This window comes from Chiloscyllium plagiosum, chromosome 4 (assembly GCF_004010195.1).
Source record: "Chiloscyllium plagiosum isolate BGI_BamShark_2017 chromosome 4, ASM401019v2, whole genome shotgun sequence".
Taxonomy (NCBI): domain Eukaryota; kingdom Metazoa; phylum Chordata; class Chondrichthyes; order Orectolobiformes; family Hemiscylliidae; genus Chiloscyllium; species Chiloscyllium plagiosum.
This window is the reverse complement of record NC_057713.1, coordinates 99,912,583-99,927,727: the sequence shown is the minus strand read 5'-3', so window position 1 is coordinate 99,927,727 and position 15,145 is coordinate 99,912,583. Positions and strand designations below refer to the sequence as shown.

General features: G+C 39.7%; 1 protein-coding gene across 2 annotated transcripts in view; it reads right to left on the bottom strand.

The window, feature by feature from the left end:
* Positions 1-15,145, bottom strand: part of LOC122549252 (eukaryotic translation initiation factor 3 subunit E) — a 157,490-nt gene that overhangs the window by 74,041 nt on the left and 68,304 nt on the right. For both annotated transcript variants that reach the window (XM_043688743.1, XM_043688744.1), the window contains exon 8: positions 8,744-8,870. In XM_043688743.1, the coding sequence (XP_043544678.1) occupies positions 8,744-8,870 (127 nt within the window). The remainder of the gene's footprint in view (positions 1-8,743; positions 8,871-15,145) is intronic.

Sequence of the window (15,145 nt, the reverse complement as noted above, 5' to 3'; positions counted from 1 at the left end):
CTATATTTGGCCAGATGTCTGACATACTTGCTTAAAATATGGAGAAAGTGAGGACTGCAGATGCTGGAGATCAGAGCTGAAAGTGTTGCTGGAAAAGCACAGCAGGTCAGGCAGCATCCAAGGAACAGGAGAATCGACGTTTCGGGCATGAGCCGAAACGGATTCCTGAAGAAGGGCTCAGCTTGCTTAAAATGTGTCAAAGCAAGCTGAAAATCTTGGTTCCTTTTCCTGTCTGGGATTATCCATTGCATGTCAGGCAGACAGAAACTATGAAACATGTGCTAAGAGTTAGGACTTAAAATCGTCAAACCTCTTGATATTCAGGAGAGTGCAACTGAACCAGTCAGGGCAAGAATGGCCTGGGGGGGAACAATATTAGACCACCTAGAGTTTTAGCAATCACACCCAACATTTCCTTCCACTCTACAACCATGATAATGCTTTAGGAATTTCAATTCAAAAAGCATTTAATGCAGGGTGGAAAGTTGGTGGATTAACGATGTCCTTGAAATATCCAAAGGTGGAGGGCATACAGGTGAAACTCATAACCTGTATTTTCTCTCACCAAATGTTGACTATCCTACTGCCCATTTTCAAATTTTCTCTTGTTTTCATTTCAGATTTGTATTTTCCCTTTCACTTTTGAGCCAATTCACATCGATCAAATACTGCATCTAAGCTAATAGAAAATTATATCTCAATTATGATACATTGTAACCAAGCACACTCAGAAAAGTGAATTCAGAACAGGTGAAAATATCCGATTTGGACCACTTCACTTAATCACACTTTCTGACAAAAAACAGGAAGCAGTTTTCAATGTCTGTGGAAACAGTGATGTCCAAAATAAACTCCAGGACAAGACTCGAAAGTTCAATTATTAACAGAACAGATCTACTCAAACAGAGTTTCCCCAAACCTTTTTCCACTGTGACCCAATTTGGAGACTTGAATATTGTAGTGACCCAAAAATGAAATCAGAGTGGAGATCTGTTAAGAGTAGGAATATGGCTGTTATAACTCTGACCATTCCACTAACCATTGCTGTCTTGGAACTTGTGATGCCAAGATTTCAGCTTGCAACCCCACTCGGGATCCTAACCCTACTTTGGAAAGTCCTGTGCTACAAACAGTTGTATAGAAAATGGTGTTAAATGTCTCCCAAACTGTTTGGTTCTTGTGTTAAATATATTCAGTTTTTTGCTCAATTTCAAATTTTCTCCCAAAGGCAACAACACATTTGACTTAGGTTCAGTGATACCAGCAAACCTCGAGTAAAATGCATTTGGCACAATTGCCTTCACTGACCATTGCATTAAATATAGGAGTTGGGACGTCATGTTGCGGCTGTATAGAACATTGGTGAGTCCACATTTAGAATATGGCATGCAATTCTGGTCTCGCTCCTATGGGAAAGATTTCGTTAAACTTGAAAAGGTTTACATAAGATTTACAAGGATGTTGCTGGGATTGAAGTATTTTAGCTCGAGGGAAGGGCTCAATAGACTGGGGCTATTTTCCCTGGTGTGTCAGACATCGAGAGGAGATCTTCTAGAGGTTTATAAAATCATAAAGGGCTTAGTTAGGGTGAATAGCAAAGGTCTTTTATTCCCCAGGATAAATGTAGAGGGCATAGATTTAAGTTAAGAGGGGAAAGATTTGAAAGGGTCCCAAGGGGCAACTTCTCAAGTAGAGGGTTGTGAATGTGTGGAATGAGCTGCCAGGGGAGGTAGTTACAATTACAACATTTAAAGGGCATCTGGATGGGGCCATGAATAGGAAGAATTGAGGGGGATATGGGCCAAATGGGACGAGATAAGTTTAAGCTATCTGGTCAGTGTGGTCAAGTTGGGCTGAAGGATCTGTTTCCATGCTGTATAACTATGACTCTATAAATGGGCATCCTTAAGTCTGTCCCTGAGAAACAAAGGCACCCAAGGCTTCTGGAGTATGAATAACATCAAATCTCTAACCTATACCCTTTACAGGCTTTACAGCAAGCAGCTACAGGATCCATTGCTAAGTTTCCTTCTTGGGGAAGAGGTTTACTTGACTTCAGTGAACTGTGCAGAGGTCAGGGAAAAGAAAGATTTATTTTCATGTACAGAATGGGCTTATTCTCTTGTTCACTTAATAAAAATAGACAGTACAAATGTAACCAAATTAACCACACAAGATTGTTGCCAGGTTTGCAACTAAAACAACAGTAAAATGATCATGATACTTGGAGTGATTACGACTCAGACATAGAAGTAATCTAAACGACTGCAGATGATAATAACAGCACATGGCATAGGTTCAACTCTTGGTCGAATACACAGTTTTCTGTTTGGGCAGCAGGTGGGCCAGACAGTAAGCTACACATTTCTTTAAAGAAATGCAGCTATACTAATTAAATTACATAACATTACATTGCTGTTTCTGGAAGACTAGAATTAAAGCTTTGGGACTAATTAAGTAGGTATTAATAGCCATGCATCAATTTAAATAAGAGGGCAAAACAAGTTGCCGTTTTAAAAGCATAAAACTATGCAAGGGCCAGAAGGTCTGAGCTCAAGTCCCACCTGGCCGCAGAGGTGTGTATTAATATGTCCAAATAATTAAAACTGTGTTCTCAACTTGTATGCCAATCATCTTGGTGCAATAATTTAAACAGAAGGGATTCGAGCCAAATTTTAAGCTGGAACACACTGGTAGAATGATCTAAGAAGGGGCTGATGAATACCGCATCAGATGAAGGTGAAGGACAGAAGTGTGGTGTTACAGGGGATCAGCACAATACCACAAGTGATGTAATGAGGACACATTATTTCTTGTAATATTAGCCAAATAATTTAATACTCCAGTTGCTGCAGAACAGATTGACTAACACAGACAGTATTGTTTTCTAACCCTTTCACCATTTCTGATACACTATCTGCACATAATATAAAAGCTTGATAGGCATGTAGTGAAGCAATGTCACCAAGACACAAAGACAAAGGTCCTAAAATTAAGAAATCAACTGAAATGTGTGTTCTGGGCAGAGTACAACAATATTTTCTGTCAACAGGTCCTTCGTCTTTCTCAACTATACCTCACCCAAACCTCTAATGCCAATGTCTTAATTTGCACCAAGTTCCATTCAACTATCATTCCCCTTTTCTCAGATCTACTCAAGTATCTGGTCCAGCAACATTTTAATTTTAAATTCTCATCTTCCTTTAATTTCCACATTCTTCTCATCTCTAACTTCCCCTCGCCCCATATTCAAGTTCGTCATAGAGTACAGCACGGAAACAGACCCTTTGGTCCAACTCGTCCATGCCAACCAGATATCCCAACCTAATCTTGTCCCATTTGCCAGCACTTGGCCTATTTCCCTCACAACCCTACCTATTCATATACCAATCCAGATGCCTTGTAAATGATGCAATTGTACCAGCCTCCACCATTTCCTCTGGCAGCTCATTCCATACACGCACCACACTCTGCATGAAGAAGTTGCCCCTCAGATCCCTTTTTATATCTTTTCCCTCTCACCCTAAATCTATGCCATCTGGTTCTGGACTCCCTCACACCAGGGAAAAGACTTTGTCTAATTACCCTATCATCATGTCCCTCATGATTTTTATAAACCGCTGTAAGGTCACCCTTCCTCCAAATTCTTGTTTTCCTCTGATTTTGATCCTCTTTGCAACCCAATTTCCAATGCCACAACAGTAGTGGCCATGATTTTAGTTGCTTATGTCATAAGCTCTAGATTTGCTTCTCGAAAGTTTTGGTCTCTTCCACTTGTCACAATATCGGTTTCTGGAAGATCAGATTGAAAGCTTTGGGACTAATTAAATTAGTATTAATAGCCACACACCAATTTAAATGAAAGGGCAAAATAACTTGCCGATGTAAAGGCATAAAACACTAAGCAGTTATCTTCCTTTGCAGCTCCTTCAGATGGTTAACTATGTTACAAAGCTTTGGAGGGTTGTAGAGCTGAAGTGGTTTGGAGTGGACAGGCCCATGGCTGATTCATTGGCAGTCATTAGTAAGGGAGAGGGATAGAATCAGCGGCCAGAAAACATAGTGATGTTTGTCTTCCCAATATTAGAGTTAAGGAAATTCTTGTACATCAAATACTAAAGGCAAGACAAGCACATCAGCAGAGACATCGCCAGAGTTGTAAAAAGCATCTTGGAGGTTGAAGAACAGTAATTTAAAATGGAGAAAAAGGTCAGTGTTCTTTCTTTTAAAACGTATCACTGGATAATGTTTCACACTGCAACAGATTTGGGACAAAACAGGAACGCTTCTAAATTGGTTTCTGCACTTGTGAAATTTGAAGTTTTCCGTTTTTAGTTTTAAAAAGGGAGATGGAGATGTGGTATAGCAAGAAAATGCCAAGTTGATCCACTTAAGGTTTCATTTTGATAGCTAAAATAAAATCGATATGATCAAAGTTTTATCTCATGTGTGAATACCTCATTAGCACAATAGACAGTGCCACCTAATTATTATGGGCTTTCCAGATGCATTACTGCTAGAACGTACTTTAAGTCTTCCTGCACATTAAACATTTCGCAACATCAAAAATGATATCTAAAGATGACATCTTACATCATCCAAGATTTCACAAAATAATCTAGGACTTCATAAATGAAAACATTTGCAGCTATATTCCTTCTGTATATTTGCCTGAAAGATTTGGAACTTTGTCTTTTATCAAAATGCCCTGTTGAGTATGGTTCTTTCAGCTACATGATCATTCTCAAGTGAAATATCTGACATATCAGAAGAATAATGCTGTTGCTCCCATTCCCAGTGAAAGAAATTGGACAATTTAGGCTATTGCTCGGACTGAAAATGCAAAGTATACCTCTGATGAAAAACTAGGTTTTTTTGGGGAGAATGGAAGGATGTCAAATCTCAAGGTAAATTGACTGTAATAATACAAATGTGAAGTCCCCTTTCTTGTGTCTGCATTCTGGTGCTGTACCATGTGTGGAACATGTGAGCATACCTAGGGGCATATAATTAGCAAAGAAATATTTGACATATCAGAAAAACATGATCATTTAGACTGACAGATAAAGTTTGACCACTCACTAAAGTGCATTAAAAAAAAGAGGTTTACCCCTGAATGGATTAACTTCATTTTTGCTTTGTACTCCTTGTATTCTTTACTGCCTCAGTATAACTCAGCGTGTAAATAGATGTGACTATTAGTTGTAGCCAATGCTCAATGGTCACCATTTGCTTTCCAATAGGACTTGTGAGGTAAAGTACATACAAAACTCCAAGCTTCAGGTCATAAATTGCCCGATTATTTTGAAAAATATCAAAGCATTTGGGCGGCACGGTGGTTAGCGCTGCTGCCTCACAGCGCCGGAGACCCGGGTTCAATTCCCGCCTCAGGCGACTGACTGTGTGGAGTTTGCACGTTCTCCCCTTGTCTGTGTGGGTTTCCTCCGGGTGCTCCGGTTTCCTCCCACAGTCCAAACATGTGCAGGTCAGGTGAATTGGCCATGCTAAATTGCCCGTAGTGTTAGGTAAAGGGTAAATGTAGGGGTATGGGTGGGTTGTGCTTCGGCGGGGTGGTGTGGACTTGTTGGGCCGAAGGGCCGGTTTCCACACTAAGTAATCTAATCTAATCTAATCATTCAGCAATCTCAGACCTTTTCCTAAAAGCACAAATAAAGTATTAGAATTCTGGAATTATAGTGCTTATGATGCATCCTTCTAAACAGTGATTTCAATTGTAAAATGAGAGATTGCTAAAACAAGACAGAAAATAACAACGAAGGAACGGAACTAGAATCAGGTGGGTAGTGAGAGAGAGTGGGCAATAACATTTTGAAACATTGAGAACAAATTATGAGAAATTGCCCTGTCTCGCAGGAAGCTGGACACTGCATGTGGCAATACGATAATCCTCACAAAGTTGAGCCATGGGCACATGCTTTTTGGGGTCTTTTATTGGTGCATTATGTAAACTCTATACCCCTAGGTGCTGCTCACATACTCCACACAGCACCAGAATGAGTGCATGAGAAAGGGGATTACACACATGAAATATTAAAATCAATTTATCTTGAGATCTGACATTCTTTCTTCCCAAAAGAATGATTCTAGTTTTCATCAGAAATAAACTTAACATTTTCAATCTAAGTGGAAATCTAAAATTTTCAAAATTATTCACTGGAAATGGAAGCAACAGCATTATTCTTCAGATTTATCAGATAGTTGGTTTGAGAATTAGAATGTGGCTGAACAAACAATACTTAATTGGAAATTTTGATGAGAGACACAGCTCTTGATTCCAAAATGTAAGCTTTGTTCTTTGTACCACATCTTTCAGGCAAACATGCAGAAGGAATGCAACTGCAAGTGTTTTCATCTGTAAAATCTTCAGGTTATATCGGCCACATTTTAATCCTATTACATAAGTAAGGCCATATGCATAATTTCCCCAACACCATAGCTCCAGAGTTCAAACTATCTTCTTTCCTACTGAAGCAATTACATTTTCTGCTTAACACTACATATTCACATAATGGATCTTTAAGAATGTAATGGTTATGTGAAGAGCCTAACTTCTAAAATACCAAAAACTTCTAAACCAAACTCCTTAAAATTCCCACCCTTTTTCTAAAAGGTTCTCAATAACTTTGTATTTTAGAACATTCCCTTCTGGTGAATTTCAGCCTCCAATCTTTTCACTCCCATTACCCCAGACTAGTGGTGATTACACATTGAGCAACTTAGACTCCAAACACTCAATCATCACAAAAACACACCTAGCTTTTGCTGTTACAGACCATCCTTTTACCCCACGTTTAACCTTCTGTTGAGATCTTCATTATTTTTACCATTTTTGGTTTGGAACTGAGATGAGAGCAGCAGCTCGTTACTTTAAAAAAAAGAGAATAAATAAACTGATATTTGTTTCAGGCCAAACTTGGAAGTTAATCACAGGTTAATCATAGCTGTTTGAATGTTAACAAGAATCTCACAGGGAAGTTGGTGCCAAAGAACATTGAAAAGAAAATCAGAAAGAGAAACCAATCTTTTCATTGGTTTTGAATTGCGTGCTTTTTTCCAAAGGAATATGGCTGCCAAAGCTACAGCACAGAGGTGAGATTGCTCCCTTGTTTATTCTCCAATTATCAGCTTATTCCAAATTTGGATAAACAGATCTTAGTCATAACAATTAAGTGAATATCCCTGCGTTTACTGGAAGTTATCTGTACTGACCAGAATCTTCAGAGGCCGAGCAAAAAACAATCCCATTTATATTATGGACGATATTTAAGCGAACTGGCCAGTTATATCTCATTTAATTTTATTTTGATTTATCCCTTAATTGTGTCCACTTGGGTCTCGGCCTTTGCCCACATGCGGGCTAGAATCAAAGAAAATCAGGTTGAAATCATAGACATCAACGAGATTACCTTGATCATTTTTCTCTGCTAAAGCTACTATTTATGAATCAATTGTTAATTCTTTTGTTTAAGCTACAAACTTGGTGTCTTGTACTGATTATTCACAAAATTCACTACTGATTATTTATAAAGCCTAGCAAGGAACCATTGAGATAACTTTGAGGGTCATTGACTATTTTAATTTTACTGCGAATCCAGGGATAGGGATGCTGATTTAATTTGGTTCTCTGTGTCATAACACTTCAGTTACAGAAGTGCTCAAACTTTCTGTTCACTTCAATCTATCCTGTGCCACCCACGTTGATGTGACGGTCAAGGAGGTACAAAAATACCTCTACATCCACAGGAGTCTAAAGAAATTCTGCATATCCAACCTATATAGATGCACCATAGAAAGTGTTCTATCTGGATACATCATGGTTTGCTGTGGCAACTACTCTGCACAGGACCATAAGAAACTACAGAGTGGTGAACACAGCCCAATCCATTACGCAAGCCAACCTTTCATTTATTGACTCCACCTACACTTTTCACTGCCTCAGAAAGACAGCCAACATCAAAGACCTCTCCCATCCTGGTTATAGTGTCTTCCAACCTCTTCAATCAGGCAAAAGATACAAAAGCTTAAACACACATACCAACAGGTTTAAGAACAGCTTCCTCCATGCTGTTTTAAGACTCCTGAATGGACCCCTCAGATTTCAACTCTAGTGTCAATCTTGCTTTTTGTGCACCTTCTCTACAGCCATAACATTGTATTCCTCACCCTGTTCGAAGACCCAATGAATTTTGTACAATATGATTTGCCTGTACTGTCAGCAAAACAAAAAACTTTTGACTGCACATGTAACAATAATAAATAAATCAAATAAGTGTCATGGTTTGGACAAACAGGCATCATCATGGCATGACTTGTAGATTTTCCATAATGAAGGACAGCTGTTGCCAGGTTAACTCTGTTTGCACAACAGCTGGTTCCTATGTACAAGCATCATGCCAGGCAAATTAACATCTGACTACACTTTTCTGACAACAGCCCTTTGTTAGCCAATAGTTAGGAATATCACTATCCAAAGAAATATTATTGCCCAAGATTTGACAAAGCTATATTTCTACATTTATTTTGAAACCAGAAACTCAATTGAACAGCTACTATATAGGAGTGCACTAAGCTTCAAGTGAATAAAATTATTCAATAGCTGAGCTTGGATTTGAAAAGTTGAAAGATCAGGCAAAGAGGAGGACAAGGGAAAAAAAAGGTTCAATGTTGAGAACTACTGGAAAAGTGGATATTCTGTGAGAGCAACAAATGGACGATAACTTACTTGCTGGATGACCTTCACCAAGTCCTTTAGGACCTGTCTACGTTTTCGCACGTCCTTGTTCGTGATGACAGCTGTGGTCAGGTAACGGAGGATGTGTGGACACATAGTCTGGATGGCGTTTAAATATCTAGACAAGGAAGAGATAGTGGGATTATATTTACTCACAAGAATCCAATTCCATCACAACAACACAAAGAGGACATTATGATTTTGTAATGGCATTATTGCTTGACTAGCAATTCAGTGCACCACGGCACACAGCGGAATTTGAACTCCATAAATATCTGGAATCAAAAGTATAATGACAAATATGAAACTACTTGTCAATTGCATCTGTCCTTTAGTGGGAAAAAAAAATCTGCTGCCCTTGCCTGGTCTAGCCTCCATGTGACTCCAGTCCCACAGCAATGTGGTTGACTCTTGTGTGCTCTCTGAAGTAGCTCAGTAACTACACCATTGTATCAAACCACAAATGGCTTAAATAACAAAGCAACAAAACTAGACAGACCATTTTGTACAAACCTAGGCACTAGAAAGAAAAAGTGGCAAACTCAATTGTGCAAAGTCCTTCTTACTAACATCTATAAATGTGAAAGCTAAAATTGGGGGAGTAGTCTCAGACTACTCAAGCAACAGCCGAACACAGCCATTTGCACGTCCCAGACAAAACCATCACTAACCTGAGATATATCCTGTCCATACAGCAGCTAAGGTATACAGCCATGAGGGAGTTGCATGCAATGTTCTTAACATTGGCTCTGCAGCCCATAAAGTCTCATGGCATCAGGCCAAATATGGCAATAAGTTACTGCTGATGACCTCCTTCCTTCTTGGCTGATGAATTCATGTTAAATTCCACTCGCAGGAAGGGGGGCAAGTGTGCAGAGTGTATTGTGGGCGAGGGAATTCCAAGTCTACCACGGTGACACAATGGCATGCTGAGCTGGTCAAATCCTAAAGGGCAAAGTGGGTCTACGGCAAGTGCAAGAACAAACAAGATAGAAAAACATATTTGGCTTCATTCTCAGCAATCTGCTTGCCACAGATTCACCTATCCATGACAGTAACAGCATGACTGACCATCACACAAATCGTTGTACAGACACACGGTATCTCCCGACCTACATGTTGAGGATCCTCTCCATCATAGTGCCATGCGACACCATTCTACTAAATGGATAAGTTTTGAACAGATCTCACTCTCCCAAACTTAGCATCCATGAGTGCTGTAGGCTCGATGCAGCAGAGTTGTACTTCAATAGAATATGCACCTTCACGGCTGGCACATCCCCACTATTACCATCAAGCCAAGGAATCAACTCTCATTCAATGACGTGCAAAACGGCATGACAAAACCTAAAAACGAGGCACCTACATGAGAAGCAAGTGACAGACAAGCAATTCCTCAATCAGTGTATCACATCCAAGCTCTGCGTTCCAGCCACAAATCGTCACGAATAATTGTGGACTCCAGTAAGCTGTTTGAGGAGGCAGTTCCATAAACATCCCTATCCTTCATAATGGGAGAGCATATGATAAGGCTGAAGCATTTGCAACATAGGTTCTGAGTGACAAATACAAGTCAGCCACTTGCAGAGGTTCCCAACATCACAGGTACCAGTCTTCAGTCAATTTAATTCAATCCACATTATATCAAGAAATGGTTGAAGGGATTGGATGCTGCAAAGATTATGGGCCATGACAACATTCCAGCAATGACAGTGAAGGAGCTCAAACAAAACCAGCATCAATGGGAGTCGGGAGAAAAATTCTTCACTAATTGGAGTCATACCTAGTATAAAGGATGATGATTTTGGTTGTTACAGGCCAGTCATCACAACTCTTTGATGTCTTTAAGTCATCGAGATGTACAGCATGGAAACAGACCCTTCAGTCCAACTCGTCTAAGCCGACCGGATGTCCCAACTCAATCTAGCTCCACCTGCCAGGACCCGACCCATATCCTTCCAAACCCTTCCTATTTATATACTCATCCAGATGCCTTTTAAATGTTGCAATTGTACTAGTCCTCACCACTTCCTCTGGCAGCTCATTCCATACACATACCACCCTCTGCACGAAAACGTTGCCCCTTAGGTCTCTTTTATATCTTTCCCCTCTAGTTCTGGATTCCCCTATCCCAGGGAAGAGACTTGGTCTATTTAACCTATCCATACCCCTCATGATTTTATAAACCTCTATAAAGGTCACCCCTCAGCCTCTGCCACTCTAGGGAAAACAGCCCCAGCCTATTCAACCTCTCCCTACAGCTAAAATCCTCCAATCCTGGCAATATCATGTATCTGCAGGAGTTCCTTGGGATAGATATTTTCTATTTAACATTGAGTTTTTTTTAAAAACACACCTCTGGAGCAGGTAGGACTTGAACTTGGGCCTCCTGGCTCAGAAGGAGGAGTTCCTCAGGATCGCCTCATAAGCCCAGCCATCTTCGGCAGCCTCATCAGGACTTCCCTCCATCCTACCCTCAACAATTGGGATGTACAATGATGACTGTGCAATACTGAATACCATTTGCAACTTCCCAGATACTGAAGCAGTCCACATTCAAATGCAACATGACATGGACAATATCTAGGACTGACAAATAGCGCACCCCATATGAGCCTGGCAATAATCATGTCCAACAAGACAGAATCAAACCATCACCCCTGACAGTCAATGACATGACCACTGTTAGCAACACCTTGGGAGAAGAGTTATCACTGAACTGAAACTGAATGAGAAGTCATAAATACTATGGTTAGAGCAAGTCAAAGACTTAAAATATGGCACCCCTCAAAGTCTATTCAACATCTACAAGACTCACGTCAGGACTGTGATAGAACACTTGCCTGAATGACCAGAGCACCAGTATTATAAAAAGCCTGACACCATCCAGGATAAAACAACCTATGCAATTCACATCCCCACAAACATTCATCCTCACCATCATTGCAGGGAACAGCAGTGTTTACCATCTACAAGATACACTACCAGAAGCACCAAGTTTCCTTAGGCAGCATCTTCCAAACCCAGGACCATTATCACTTCGAAGAACGAGGGCAGCAGATACACCACCACACAGTAGGTCCCCTCCAAGCCATTGATGTATTTCCAAGTCAGGATGATCAATGTTCATTTGGTGCCTGTGGGTCAAACTTCTGGAACTCACCAACAGCACTGTGGGTCTATACCTAATGGACTGACGCAGGTTAACCGGGAAGTCACCACCACCTTCTCAAGGACAACTAAGGATGGGCAATCAATGCTGGTCCAGTTAGAGAAGCTCACATCCCATTAATGAATTTTGTAAAAAATTCATTTACAAAAATTAACAGCCAACAACTGCAGTTCACTGAGCTACTAACTCAGGTCCTATTATTGACAGTCATCAACTTGCTTGGCATTAAAAAGAAAAATGACAACACTTCTTGGGTTACTGGATGAAACACTAATCCAATACTAACTTGTTTTATCGCCCACAATTACTCATGATTATTTATGGCTGAACTGCAGAGCTTATATGTGATCCATCAATTGTGGAATTGTTTGTCTGTCACTTGCTTCTCATGAAGTTTGGCAAGAAAATAGTCTGTGGTGTAGCTTCTCCAGATTGGTGTCTCATTTTGTGGTTCTGCCATGCCATTCTGCACTTCATTGAATGAGAGTTGATTCCTTGCCTTGATGGAACTAGTAGTGATGTGCCAGCCATGAGATGGCATATTCTATTGAAATATAACTCTGTCGCAAATACCTATCAAAAGCAAAGTTCCACTCCTATTCCATAAGAGTGAATCACCCATCAATTAAAAAACTGCACTGTCAGCTGCTTACCTCAGCCTTCTCCCAGGCTTGAGAGAGAAAGGATGTGGGAAACATTAGAGCAGACACTCACTAACGTACGACGAAATGCAAAAATAAATGCATGAGGCAGTGTCAGCTATGGATACAGGCCACAGAATAAATTTACTTCAAAAATGACATTAGCATGCTGATTTCCAACATTTACTCAGCTGCACGAAATGGGTCTAATTTCCTTTTGCAACTCAGACTGCTCTTAGGCCAGTAATCCAAGAATAATACTTCAGTAATTAGTCTAATTTTTTCTCTCCAACTCAGTGACATAATTTTACCTTCAAATCAGCAGTTTGGGAAAAACGGAGACAAACTATATGCCTTTTACCAGAGATTTGGGGCAAGGTCATTTTGAGCAATGATAAATACATTCCAAATTGTTAAATATTGAGAGCATTAGAAAGTAATTTAAGCTAGTTCTAACAATTGAAATCTATGACCACTGGAGTCACGATTTGCCGAATTCCAATCCAAGACTGCTGGAATTTGTATTACCCATCCCAGTCAATTTATTTCTAATGCATGATTAGTAGAGCTCGAACAACCACACATCTCAAATCAGTCTAACATGCAAAATTCTGGTGCCATAAAACGACGACTTGAGCAATGAAATGTGGGTTTGATGAAATACACAGATTTAGTCACTACATTACAAGAAAGTACAACCACATTAGAGGGAGCAAGAATGAGATTTAGCAGCTGTTGCTAAAACCTTCATTATGAGGAAATATGAGAGATCTGAGCCTGTATTAATTGCAGGTTAGAAGAACGGAAAGTGATTTATTGAAATATACAATATTCTGAGGGAACCTAATAAAGAAAATATTGAAAACATGTTAAACCCAAGGGAGAGATCAGAATTGGAAACAGTTTAAAAATAAGAGATCTCCTATTCAAGAGCCTGTGGAAATCTCCCCAGAAAGCAATGGAGGCAGGACCATTAAATATTTTGAAAGCAGAGGCAGATAGATTATTGACTCACAAGGACGCCAAAATGTTTGGAGCTACCCAGGAACCTGGGTCAAGGTCACAACCATGGACTATTGAATGGTGGGGCAGACTTAAGATGGGAAATAGGAACAAAATAGATGGAATCAGACTATGTAATCCCATTTTGCAGATTTTGGTCTGCACCCAGGCATTACAATATTCCATTTCCAGTGCAATAAATAACAACATTTCATTTACTTTCCTAATCACTTGCTGTAGCTGCATAATAACTTGTGGTGATTCATGAACCAGGAGACCTCCATCCCTTTGTACAGCAGAGTTCTACAATTTCTTATGTAGAAATAAAATGCTGCTTTTCTGATCTGTCCGCCAAAGTGGACAATTCCCCATTTTCCCACATTACACTCCATCTGGTAAATTTTAACCTACTAAGATTAACTGGGTGGGAGGGAGGACCTATGGTGTAGGGTCTCGAGATTAGATCTCACCCATTTATAAAGCAGTTCCTCTGTAATAGGTCTTTTTGTTAGGCACATACAATACCAGCTACTGCAATCTCCTTACAAATAAATTCTAGTGTTTTCTTGAAGATAGAGGTAAAGGTGATTCACCTCTATTTCACTGCTTTACCTTTCCTCTTTAGTTGATTGAAGGAGTTACATTAATTTTCCCATCAACTGGGATTAGGAAAGAGAGTTCTTTTTCAACAGATGGGGTGATGGGCCAAATTGCCTCCTCCTCTGCTGTTCGTTTTTTTTTTGTTTCTGAAGGCAATAAAATCTGCCAAAGCTTCTTTTAACTGAAACAGTATAGCAGCACTCACCCATATTTAAATATCTTATGTATAACTTGCAGCCCATGCCTTTTTCACTTGTGTTACACAAAATTGTTTCCTGCAAATTCAGATTATGAATCAGAATTAATGGTACCCCAAAGGAATCAAGTGACTATCAAGCACCAATTATAATTTCAAGACTACTTCAAGTAATCGCCGAGAATTGAGTTGAATACTCCAATCTCAATGTGTATTTGATTAATGCCAAGGCTTTGGCAACCTTCCAGTAGTAGTACTTCACAAAAAACAATCCTTATCCAAATCAAACAGATTGCTCTTTTCCTCTCTCAAAATGAGAGAAGTCCTTCCCAACCAGGATCATCAAGTTTTACATGAGTCCCAACAAAATATTTACGTTGTAACCTTAACTGACAACTCTCACTCTTACTGGCTTAAATTTTTTGCCATTTCAGTCTTACATTACATACCATGAGGTTTTTGATAGAGCAAAGTAATGCAAGAAGATGTTGTACAGGATAAAGACAAATTCACGGTGCTGTAGTACATAGTTACTAAAATGGACTCAAGACCAATTATAGCTTTTAAATGATTCTTTTGTCCTACATTAATTTTCAATTTTGTAGGAGTCATACAGCTGCATGTAACAGTGGAAATGTGAAACCAGAACACAATATTCTCAAGTTTATGTTCTAGGTGTGGATCCTTTCGGAATTGAGAGACTTGTGGTTATACCTGAAAAAAAACCTCCTGATTTCTCTATATTTCACTGCCTGTCTCACTGAGTGAAGCATGGAATGATA